The sequence below is a fragment of the Pelobates fuscus genome, chromosome 3 (assembly GCF_036172605.1).
Source record: "Pelobates fuscus isolate aPelFus1 chromosome 3, aPelFus1.pri, whole genome shotgun sequence".
NCBI classification, from domain to species: domain Eukaryota; kingdom Metazoa; phylum Chordata; class Amphibia; order Anura; family Pelobatidae; genus Pelobates; species Pelobates fuscus.
Window position 1 is genome coordinate 174,631,596 of NC_086319.1, and position 12,094 is coordinate 174,643,689.

A 12,094-nucleotide genomic window follows, 5' to 3' on the forward strand; every position below is an offset into this window, starting at 1 on the left:
ATCTGTTCTTACTAGCAACTTCATAATAAGAATGTCAGTCTTGGAAGATTTAGTTTGGGCACAAGGTGCTTTCAGCTGTTGTGGACTAATGTCGACCTTACTCCACCCATGTTCCCTTGCTACATGGCTATCATAAAGTGGTGTGGCTCTATTTTCTCATGGCTACCATTTGGGATTGCTGCCACTTGGAAAGCAATGTGTACGATTTACTCTTGAGTGTGACTAAATAAATGTTGAGGTCTGTTATAAAAATATATGCTTTAGCATTGCAGAACTGTTTAAATACAATGATTGTAAGGTATATCTTCTGTTCCTAGGTCTCTCCTGCTCAAACTCCTCCTGCTCCAATACAACTTGAAACAAGTGAGCCACTTAAACAAACCTTCTCAGAACCAGAAACCACTGAAACTACAGAACCAACTCTTCAATCACCAAATGTGTGTTTTCATGTGGTACACCCAGCTTTTTTTTTAATCTAAAGACTGCTCTTGAATATCTAACTGAAACATTCCCATGCAAATAAAACTTAAATGGACACTATAGTCACCAGAACTACAGCTTAATGTAGTTGTTCTGGTGACTATACTCATTATATGCAGGTGTTTACATTACCCCTAGGGACACCTCAAAGTGGCCACTCATCAGATGGTCACTGGAGGGGCTTCCTGGCTCAGTGCTACACAGTAGGCATCTCTGCCATTCAGTGTCCCCACCCTCTGCATAGAAAGGCTGAATTTTCCTCAGATGCATTTATTCAATGCAACTGAGGATTTGCCAAAACTGCATCTGGCCCCATCCCTTTCCAATATTGGCCAATCCAATGCTTCCCCATGGGAAAGCATTTGATTGGCTAAAAAACAGCAATTCAGATGTCCCCAAGGTGATGGGGGGCCGGTTCCAGTGGACCCGCATGGCACTGGAAATAAGGTGAGATTTTTCATGCTTGTATGGGGTGGCAAGCCACCTTAATGGTGGGTTTAGCAGTATCGGGTCAGGAATAAATGTTTGTTTTCCTGACCCGATAGTGCTCCTTTAAATTCTTAATTGGTTTACCTGAGTGTCCCTCTCTACAGCGTCCTGTTACACCTGTTCCAGAAGATGACTTTGTCCCAGAGGAGAATCTTGTGCTAAACTCTAACCCTGAGGTACCAGAGAGAAGTCAGGCAAGTCTTGCATCCACTACTTAACTGGCCGTAACTCCAGATTGCACCATTTCAATGTAAAGCACTACAGTCATGCTGGCACTCTTTCTGGCACAATCTCCAAAGGAAATGACTCCTCCTAGTCTTCCCTTCTCTCGTAACTTATAACCTTAACATTGCTATCCTGACCAAATGCAATGTTCCTTACTAAAGTTTTCTCAGCCCTTGGTACTTGGACTCTTATTTTATTTTTTGTGTGGTCTTGCCCTGGCCCACCCCAAAACTGTTATTTTAATCTGACAGAACAGCAGTGCTGCATGGTGAGTGGAATTGCTGTGCTGGGTTGTCACCAGTTAACACTATGTGCACACACTGGGACATCTTGAAGAGTCTGTAAAATCAGTAACCCAAGACTGGTGAGCCGCTGCTTCATGTGCCACTCAATGTGGCATTGCTGACACAATAGGACTTAAATTTAAGCATTGGTGTATGTATTTGACTCTATTTCCAGACCCCTCTGCCAAGTGACCAGATAGCGTCACCCAAAACTCCTGATAACACTACAGTCTTACCACTACAGCAGGACAGAGTATCCATTTCACCCAGGAGTACACCTGTGCGTTTGAATGCCTTACACTCCCCTTTTCCAGGAATGCAGGCAGTAAGTTGCTTTTGAATGCTCAATAATCCATATTGCGCAATCTCTTTCATCCATTGAGACTGATTTTCAAAAGAACTGTTATGATTTGTCTTAAAGGGGCCTCTGGAAAAACAGGGTTTTTTGTACTTATTTCTCCAGGTGTTTAAAGTTCATGCACCTATTCCTCCATGCAAAGAACTAGAGGTGACTGCAGAACCATATTCCCCAGAATTTCATCAGACATTCTCGACTGTAAGCACCCAAACGCTGCCCCAATGCCCCTTGGACAATGCTGGAGAACAAAACATATTCATTCAAGAACCTTTATGTGGTGAGTTATATATTTAAAAAAAAAAAAAAGAAATGCATGGGAGAGGGTTGAATTATTTATGGCAAATGACGGCGTCTGTATAAGGTTCAGTGATTCTTCTAATTCTCCACCCCCACCTCCTCATTCCTTTTGCATATTAACTTCTGATATTAACAACTGAAACCCCATAGTGGGGCCAAACTGCCCTTCTGCATTTTGATTTGCTCATGCACTTTTACCCTAAATTGCCACCATTATTTGTCAAGAGTAAACCGCAATTGGTGTGGTCAGTTGTAAGATTCCCAGTTTACTTTCATGAGCTATGACTCCTGTGCCCCTGAGCTTTGCTTAAGAACATCAGGCTATAACATGTAATGGCTAATGATTAGTTTAGCTGCCAAAAGGCATCAGTAACCATAACTATGAATGTTCTATTATCTAAATAGGAAGCCCATACACTACATCAGGAATTCACCAAATGAATAGTGTGTCCTGTTACACCACTGCTGCAAACTTATTACCTCGAATGACCCAGCCTTTTGTGAATAGCCGTGGATCTGCTAGAGGCACAAGCAGAGGGCGCATCATGACAAATGGCCTTCGCTGCCCAACTCCATATAAAGGTTGGTAATTCCACCAAATCCTATTTGGTGATCCTCTATCAACCTGCACATTCATTGGAAGGTCAGGTAAGGCTAAACACACTTGAAGGGACACTGTAGGCACCCAGACCACTTCAGCCCATTGAAGTGGTCTGGGTGCCAACTCAATCACCCTTAACACTGCAAGTGTAATTATTGCAGTTTTATAAACTGCAATAATTGCCTTGCAGGGTTAAGTCCTCCTCGTGGCTGTCTATCAGACAGCCACTAGAGGGACTTTCCGCTTAGATGACTTTTGGTCGTCTAAACGACGCTGGATGTCCTCACGTTATACAGGAGAACCTACCTACAGTGTCGCTGGAATCCCCATAGGGAAGCATTGAATAATGCTTTCGTATGTAGAGGTCTAATATGCGTGCAGCCACTGCTGTGCATGCACCTTGGGTCCCAGCACCAAAGGACAGCAGCACTGGATTCAGGTAAGTGTCTGAAGGGGACTTAACCCCTTCAACGATGTGGGAGGTAGGGCATTTAAAGGGATTCTCTGTGGAAACTGATAGCTCGTACCACAAATGTCAAAGCACTGCTTGTAAAATACGCCACCATTTCAGAGTGACTGATTACTTGCTGCCACTATCAAATATTTTAGCAACCTCACTACTTTGTATGCAACATTCCCTTGACTGCTTTGATAAGTCCATAAGGGCAATATCGGTCTGAGGCCTCAATACATGCTAACCTACTGAGGCTTTTCAGGTTGGGCTTGATTTTAATCGATATTGAACGAAGCCTTGCAGAATGCTACACCATAAGTGTGTTTTTTTTTTTTTTTTTTTTTTTTTTTTTTTTTTTTTAAATGAACCACTATGCCAGAAAGATTTCAGTATGCGTGTTTGTACTCCGCTCTGCTTCTAACAATACGGAGTCAGTTGCTTTGAATTTACAACCTGGCTGCATCATAAGGGGACTACTGACTTGTAGATTCCCTAATGTTCCTGGGTGTCCCTCTTATAATGCAGGTTGCTTTTGTAGTTCAGATCACTTAGTGTGGTCAATGGCTGTGAATACATTTGAGAAGTGTGGTTTTTTTTTTTTTTTTTTAAATCTGGAATGAGATGTGGCTTCAAGAGGATTTAATTTTAATCTTGAAACAGTCTCATCTAACTCATGTATAAAAAAAGCCTGCAGGTGCATGCGGCTAACCCCTAAGCATTTCACTGGAGTGTTTCTGTAAACCCAATCTTGCTTCACTTTCTCATATGAAAGTTAACTATTTACACTGGTTGAGGTGAGCACTCGCGTCCTAAGCAACTTTGTTGACTTGATGAAAATACTCCTGAGTCTCATGCAACCCTTCACATCTTTGTTTTGAAGGTGGCTAACATAGAAAAATAAACCTGTGCATGTCTTCATTCAATGTAGGTCCTGAGGGTTACAGAGGAGCGCATTCTGTCAACAATGGAAATTATGGCCATGCACCGTGTGCAGGAAGAGATTATAATTCAGCACAGTTTGTACCTCGGGTAAGATTTGGTATTGTATCATGTGGTGACTACACTGGATGTGAAGTTTGTGGGCCTGTTTTTTCTTTAAACCAAACTTGAAATGAAGCTGTGGCATGGGAATGATCAGTTTGTATATCTTTAACTTTTTATCTATTTTCTACTTGTAGGATGGTAATGGCCATCTGGGAAATAAAAGAGGTACAATTACTACTGGTGTCCGCTCAAATTCTAGAGGTTGGTTCTCCCTCAAAATGCTTTCAGTTTGTGGGAACGTTAAATCTTCAGTCAGAACTGAACTTGTTGCTTTAATTCCATTTACAAATAGGTTGGAGTGAATCATCTCAAACCAGTAGTCCTGAAAGGAATGATGTCTTCAGTACAGATTCAGGACATGGAGATTCACGTAGCCTTTCTACTTCTGATATGTCCATGTGCAGCCAGGCGACAACACTCCTGCCAGTTCATGTCTATCCACTTCCTCAGCAAATGAGAGTGGCTTTCTCTGCTGCTCGAACATCCAACTTTGCTCCTGGAACGCTAGATCAGCCAATAGTTTTTGATCTCCTATTGAATAACTTGGGAGACACCTTTGACTTCCAGCTTGGACGTTTTCAGTGCCCTGTAAATGGTACTTATGTGTTCATATTCCATATGTTGAAGCTAGCTGTAAATGTTCCTTTGTATGTCAATCTCATGAAAAATGAAGAGGTGCTTGTGTCTGCCTATGCCAATGATGGGGCTCCTGATCATGAGACCGCAAGTAATCATGCAGTTATGCAGCTTTTTCAGGGCGATCAGATCTGGCTTCGTCTGCACAGGGGTGCAATCTATGGTAGCAGTTGGAAATACTCTACCTTTTCTGGTTATCTGCTCTATCAGGACTAATGTTTAGCATTGTTGGTTGGGATAAACTTGTTAAGATGGCTTATCTGCTGCATTGTTAAACTGCTCATGTCTTATTGCAAACTGTTCACACACTTCAAAAGTAATTTGTATCCATATTGTAATACTGAAGTATGATAACTTGCCTAAAGTTGAGTGAACTGGTTTAAATAAAAAAAAATAATGACCGCAAACCTTGTTGAATGCTTAATCTTTAAAGAAACACACTAGAGGACTTCAGCTGCAGCCACCATTGTGTACCAATTACATGGGGAATCTTTCTAAAGTACTCTTGGCTGGGGATTACTGGCTAGGTGTCCATGGGGGACAGATGTGTGCTAATTAACCTTTAGAGCTGAAAATGGCCACTGCTTTAAAGTAACTCATCAAGTGAGCACTATATGTATAACTTCTGTGTCTGTGTGTAGGTTTTTTTTTTTTTTTTTTTTTTTTTTTTTAACTATGCAGCCATAGCCACACTGTTACTCTCTGCCTGCTCAGTAAATTAAACTTTAATCACACACAAGGCTCTCCCAGGCACTAAAAGGTTATTGGCAGAGAAGGGCAGAAGACATTTTAAATTAAACATACTGTTCAATAATGGAAGTTTAAAGACGAAATGTCTCAGGAAAGCATATAAAATGCATGCCGGGTGATCTACATAAGGCTGTATAGAAAGAAGCTGCTATGTAATCATGGACTGTAAGGAGGTACTTGCTGATTGGGTTGGGAACCACTGGTCTAGAACATATATTGTTGAATAGTTTTGCTAGCCAAGTACTAGTTGGGGACCTCTTGTAAAGCTGGTTATCGAACAGGCTATACTACAGGAGCTAGGAGTCTTCTGTAATAAAGAGCTCAAAAGTTCAAATTTGATCTATTACTTGGCATTATCAAAATTGGGAGAGCTTAAACCCCAAGCCATGAGAGCCTACACGTTACTGCAAAAGACACCCTACCTTATTGGCACAATGCCGTTCTCACTCTTGTTCTTGTACACCTTTATGACTAAAATGTGTTTTGCATGGTTGGGTTTAGTTTTGGAGATCTACAGAAGATTTAAGTAACCAATTTAACAGGCATCTATGGGAAATCCTGTAGGTGGGATTTAAAGCATGTGTGAAGCTGTGGCAAATACATATGGTGTATCCTGATCAATTTAGTGGGCATACAAGGGGTGACTAGGAATAATCCCATGGGATTGAGCCTATTTTAGCTGACACTTCAGTTTAGCACGCATAAGTGTAAACGTCTTCCAATGCAGGCATCACAGGTACTTAAAAAAAAAAAAAAAAATCCCCCTTAGCTCTGCAGATATAAACCGCACAAAGTCAATTAGATCTCTTCCAATGCATAGAATGCCAATATCCCAAATCCCTTTTATTCCAGAAGTTTGGTCCTTAAAGGGTTCAACCTCTCTACATTTCTCAGTTGGATAAAAGGTTCTTGGTCCTTCTGTAGGTTTATCTTCTCTTCTCCGGCAAAAGGTATTATCCTCAAGGCATGTTCTGTTTTTGATTTGATTCACAACTTTGAGTGCTCCTATAGGAACAATACGTCACTTTTAGGGATTCTGATGCTAGTCCACAAGCAAATCCATAGCTTCTCATGGCAATGATATGCAATACATAACTTTTAGCCTTGCAAGTTACCGATCAGGTAAGGCTCAAAACTTTCCTATTGGCTGGTTTAAACCAACCAATCAGAGTTCTCTGAGGCAAATTGCAGGGCGTGTGAAGCGCTTTTTAAGCCTTTCCTTGCCTGGCGGAGTTCAGTCTGCATGGGGCCCTCACTGGGAGATTATTATAAGATTTATTATATATATTTATTTTATTATAAATTTGACAATTATGGATTTTAAGTTTACAGGTATTTAGTTTTTTGCTTCCTTTTCTCCCCCCCCACCCCCTCCTTTTCTATTTTTCCTTTTTTTTTAGAGCGAGGTTGTTAGGAAAGGTTGATTTTATTGGGGAGGGAGATGACTAGAGGCTTTGGGACCCCTCGTCACCTGTAGGGGGTTTACATTTAGCCCTCGCCACAGTGTTTGGGCTGAGGGGGGGGGAGGGGAGGCAAAAAGCCCTCTCATTTTGTTACATAGGCAATTTTATAGCGCTATTTAGTGTTGGCAGATGACATATCCCATAAGGCCTTCATCTGCCTACACAAGATGGTGGCATGGTCCGGGCATAAAATATTTATTTTAAAATGGGGGGGCTGAGGGTGATTAGGAGCACAATAACATTTATTGCAGCCGGAAGGGAGGATAAAAAAAAAACCACGCAAACAAAAACTTGATGCAGCAATGACCGTGCCTCTTTAAACTGATAAAAGGTAAGTTGATTCCTGGTTTTGCATTCACATTTGTAAGCTGTTGCTGTGAACCTTCAACAATGGGGTGAAAGGAGCCAGGGCCGGACTGGCCTACCGGGGGGGCAGTAATGTATTGGGGAGGGGAAGAAGGGGGGGCAGTAATGTATTGGGGAGGGGGGGGCAGTAATGTATTGGGGAGGGGGGGGCAGCAATGTATTGGGGAGGGGAAGAAGGGGGGCAGTAATGTATTGGGGAGGGGGGTCAACTGTGTATTAGGGGAGGGAGGGGTCAGCAGTATATTAGGGGGGGTCAGCAGTGTATTAGGGGGGAGGGGGGACGGGAAAGATCTGACTTGGGAATTTGAGATGAGGCAATGATTATATTTTTTTACATTTATATTTGTGGCCCAATTAATATTTTTTATATATATATATATATATATATATATATATATGTGTGTGTGTGTAGAAGGAAATGTAAATAGAGGGGGCTACAGGGGTGAATTATATTTGTAATATATTTATTAGGAACTGTGGAGGGAAGGGGGTTGGATGAGAGCATTAAATATTATATTTATGGGGTAGGAACTGTATTATATATTTTTGGTTTAGTGCAGGGGTAGGTAACCTTCGACACTCCCTTTGTTTTTTGACTACATCTCCATTAAGGCTTGCAAAGCATCATGGGAGGTGTAGTCCACAACATCTGGAGTGGCAAAGGATGTCTGCTCCTGGTTTAGAGCATAGGTGCATAACCATTCGGCTTCCCCAGGCCAAAATAACCCCTTAAACTCTTAAAGGATCACTATAGTGTCAGGAAAACAAAGCGGTTTTCCTGACACTTTAGTGCCCTGAGGGTGCCCACACCCTCAGGGTCCCCCTCCCGTGGCGCTGAAGGGGTTAAAATCCCTTCAGTTACTTACCTTAATCCAGCGCCAGGCTCCCTCGGCGCTGGTGACCTCTCCTCCCTGTCTGACGTCAGCTCCCCCGCCCGACGTCACTGGAGCTGAATGCGCATGGCCGCGCGCGCATTCAAAGTGACTATAGGACATGTGCCTCCAACGTCGCAGATGCGCCTCTAGTGTCTGTCCGGAAGACAGCCACTAGAGGCTGGATTAACCGCAAATATAAACGTAGCAGTTTCTCTGAAACTGCTATGTTTACATGTGAAGGGTTAAAACTGAGGGACATTGCACCCAGGCCACTTCATTGAGCTGAAGTGGTCTGGGTGACTATAGTGTCCCTTTAACGCTGTTACGGCGTTATATGCCATCCGCATTTTAATGGGCTGTTAAGCTGAATTCTGATGACTCCGCAATGCTATGGGGCTGGTATGTAATTTTTTCCAGGGCTGGTTTTCATACCCAGTCCAGCCCTGAAAGGAGCTCTCAATGCAAGTGGAACAGGGCTATCCTTTGAGAGCAAAACAAAAATCATCAGAGAGGGATAATAGGAAGAGTGGCCAGATCAAGTTTGCTACATTCTGAGAATAAAAATGCACTGAGCTTTGCAACACAAAAAGACATGGACACCCATAAAAGACAGTGGTGAATGATCGGAGGATCCCTTGCATGACAAAGAAAAAACCCTTCACAGCATCCAACCAAGTGAAGAACACACTCCAAGAGGTAGGCAAATAATTATCCAGGTCTGCCATAAAGAGAAGACTTTAAGAGAGCAAATACAGATTGTTCACCACAAAGCATGCATTTCACTTACTGAAAACAAAACTTAAGGCAGAAAGATCCAAAGGATTCTTGACAAAGTATTAATTAACATTTTATTTATGATGGCGTGTATGAAAATGGTTAGAATTTTTAAACGTTTCATACAATAGCTTAACCCCTTAACGACCGATGATGGTTCAGGACCATCATCGGAAACATCCCCTTGAGGACCGATGATGGTCCTGAACCGTCATAACGGTATTGGGGTACTTACCTGATTGCCGTCGATCAGCCTTTTACCCGGTCTGGGGGGGGGAGGGGGTGGGGGTGACTGACAGTCTCCCCGCAGCAGATTAGGACCCTGATCGCTCGATCACATGGCCGCAATATGTGCCTGTGTATCTGCCTGCAGGGGGACTGTCTGTGCTGACTGTAAAAAAAATAAAAAGTTTAAAACAAGTAATCAGTGTAAAATGTGTGTGTGTGTGTATATATATATTAATATAAAAATACACTTAATTAAGTTACACACATATATATAATAACTATATATTGTATATATATATTATAAAATAATAAGTAAATAAAAAAATGTAAAAATAATTTTTAAAAAATTATATATATATATATATATATGTAATTTTATTCTAATGATATTTTTATATATATATATTTATATCAAAATATTAAAATACACTTAGAATAAAATGATATATCTATGTATAAATAAATACAAATAATACGAAATATACATATGTCCATATACATAATTACATAAATATTTCATAAATATACACGTAGACTTCAAATATATAAATATGTGTATATATATATGTAATATTTTTACATAATTAAGTAATTTTATTGATTGCAATTTGAGGGACATGCCTGACAACCAAGTCCGAAAGTCCAGCGAATTGAATTTGCTAGCACTGTATTTAACCCTGTAACTTTCTATGTCACCCTAAAACCTGTACATGGGGGGGGGGGGTACTGTTTTACTCGGGAGACTTCGCTGAACACAAATATTAGTGTTTCAAAACCGTTACACATATCACAGCGATGATATTGTCAATGAAAGTGACATTTTTGTTTGCATTTTTCACACACAAACAGCACTTTCACTGATATTATGCTGTGATACGTTTTACTATTCTGAAACACTAATATTTGTGTTCAGCGAGTATAACAGTACCCCACATGTAGAGGTTTTATGGTGTTTTTGAAAGTTACAGGGTGAAATATAAGGCTTGATTTAACTATTTTTTTTTTCTTCATGTTTCACCATATTTTATTATTTCTTTTAAAGTAAACTATATGACAAGATACAAATAATGGTATGTAAAGAAAGCCCTTCTTGTCCTGAAAAAAACAATATATAATTTGTATGGGAACTGTAAATGAGAGAGCAGAAAATGACACCACAAAAGTGTTAAAGTCGCTCTGGTCCTTAACGTACAACATGGCCAAAACAGGCCGGTCCTTAAGGGGTTAATGTAGTTCTGGTGAGTCTAATCATTATATGCAGGCATTTCCATGCAAACACTGCCTTTTCAGAGAAAACCCACGCGGCGCTGGAAATAAGGTGAGTTTTAATTCCTTTTTAACCCCTTAAGGACCAAACTTCTGAAATAAAAGGGAATCATGACATGTCAGGCACGTCATGTGTCCTTAAGGGGTTAAGGGGGTTGAGAAGGGGCAAGCCACCTAAATGGTGGACTTAACACTATAGGGTCAGGAATAGGGTTCATGACCCTATAGGGTTTCTTTACATTTTATCTTGGTGGTTTCATTTCAAATCCATTGTGGTGGATTTCTTCTGGACCTAACTGTGTAATGTAATTTCATTTGAAGTGTATTTTTTTTTTATACAGTATATTAACATCAAAGTGTATTTTGATGCTAATATTTGTGAAATTTACGATTATTATATAACTGGACCTGCCTGACAACCCAGCGTTGTCAATGAGAACTTCCTGGGTTGTCAGTCAGATTCCCGATCGTGATTGGAGCGGATGGTATGTATCTGGGGGAGGTTCAGATCCTTAGGGCATCCTATGCTGCCCTAACGGCGTTAACACCCTACTTTTGTAGGACGGCATAGCACAACCTAGCATCAGGAAGTGGTTAATAGTATTACTAGATTAATTGATAAATACTTACTCTTGTAAATAAGCAGGATCAAAGGCAAAAGAGAAACTATTAAAACCGCTTTAATAGTGTTTGCTAGAAAATTTTCTTCAACATTCGTGACGTCAGTGTCCAATATTTCTGTTGTATCCTAGAATATTAGAATGAAATGTTTATATGCCTTTCATGACTTGAAATAGTTTTTAATAGAACCATGGATTCAGAAGCTGGATTTACAAATAAGAGAACACAAACATTTTTGCACTTTTTGATTTTTGACTATAGCCCCCTCACTCGTGCCTGTCCATCAGGGCCGTCTTTAACGCAGGGCAAACAGGGCAGCTGCCCTGGGCCCAGTTGCTCCTGGGGGCCCCCAGAGCAGCTGCCCCGCGAGCCCTGCGATTTGCGCAGCCCCCATGGACCAGGCGGCACCGGCCCGCACACTAAGGAGGCCCCCTAGGTGGCTAATGCACTGTGGGCATGTGTCAGTAGGGGCCCGGTCAAATGCTGAGGCGCTTAAACAGCGCGACGGACCCCATCCTGTTCGTTGTGCGGCCGGGAGGAAGTGAGTGCCGCGCGTCACTTCCTCCGACTGGAGTTTAGAGCCGTGCGGGAGAAGGAAGGCAGGGAGGGGGTTCAAGATGATAACTCCTAACTGCCTCAGCCACAGCAATGCTCCAAATCTCGCGAGAGTGAACTCTAGCCCTGGAGCGCGGGCTAGAGTTCACTTCACACTGGGACCACCAGGGACGGAGAAATGTCCACCCTCCTCCTCAATAAAGGTAAGAAGGGAGGGGGGACATAAATATATATATTTAAATAAATGAAAAAAATTTTTTTGTCTGAGCCCCTGGCTTTCTGACCCCCAATTCCCTGCAATTCACACTGCCGCTGGGGAATGGAGACT

At 41.6% G+C, this 12,094-nt stretch overlaps 1 protein-coding gene across 2 annotated transcripts in view; it reads left to right on the top strand.

Moving 5' to 3' along the window:
• CAPRIN2 (caprin family member 2) overlaps window positions 1-5,267 on the top strand; it is a 16,922-nt gene extending 11,655 nt beyond the window's left edge. Inside the window, exons 15-22 of one of the 2 annotated variants that reach the window (XM_063445342.1) lie at window positions 318-437; window positions 1,074-1,163; window positions 1,654-1,803; window positions 1,942-2,113; window positions 2,539-2,715; window positions 4,117-4,217; window positions 4,367-4,433; window positions 4,525-5,267. In XM_063445342.1, the coding sequence (XP_063301412.1) occupies window positions 318-437; window positions 1,074-1,163; window positions 1,654-1,803; window positions 1,942-2,113; window positions 2,539-2,715; window positions 4,117-4,217; window positions 4,367-4,433; window positions 4,525-5,084 (1,437 nt within the window). In that variant the 3' untranslated portion in view covers window positions 5,085-5,267. The remainder of the gene's footprint in view (window positions 1-317; window positions 438-1,073; window positions 1,164-1,653; window positions 1,804-1,941; window positions 2,114-2,538; window positions 2,716-4,116; window positions 4,218-4,366; window positions 4,434-4,524) is intronic. The other variant, XM_063445343.1, reaches the window with a different exon arrangement.
• The last annotated feature ends 6,827 nt before the right edge of the window (window positions 5,268-12,094 follow it).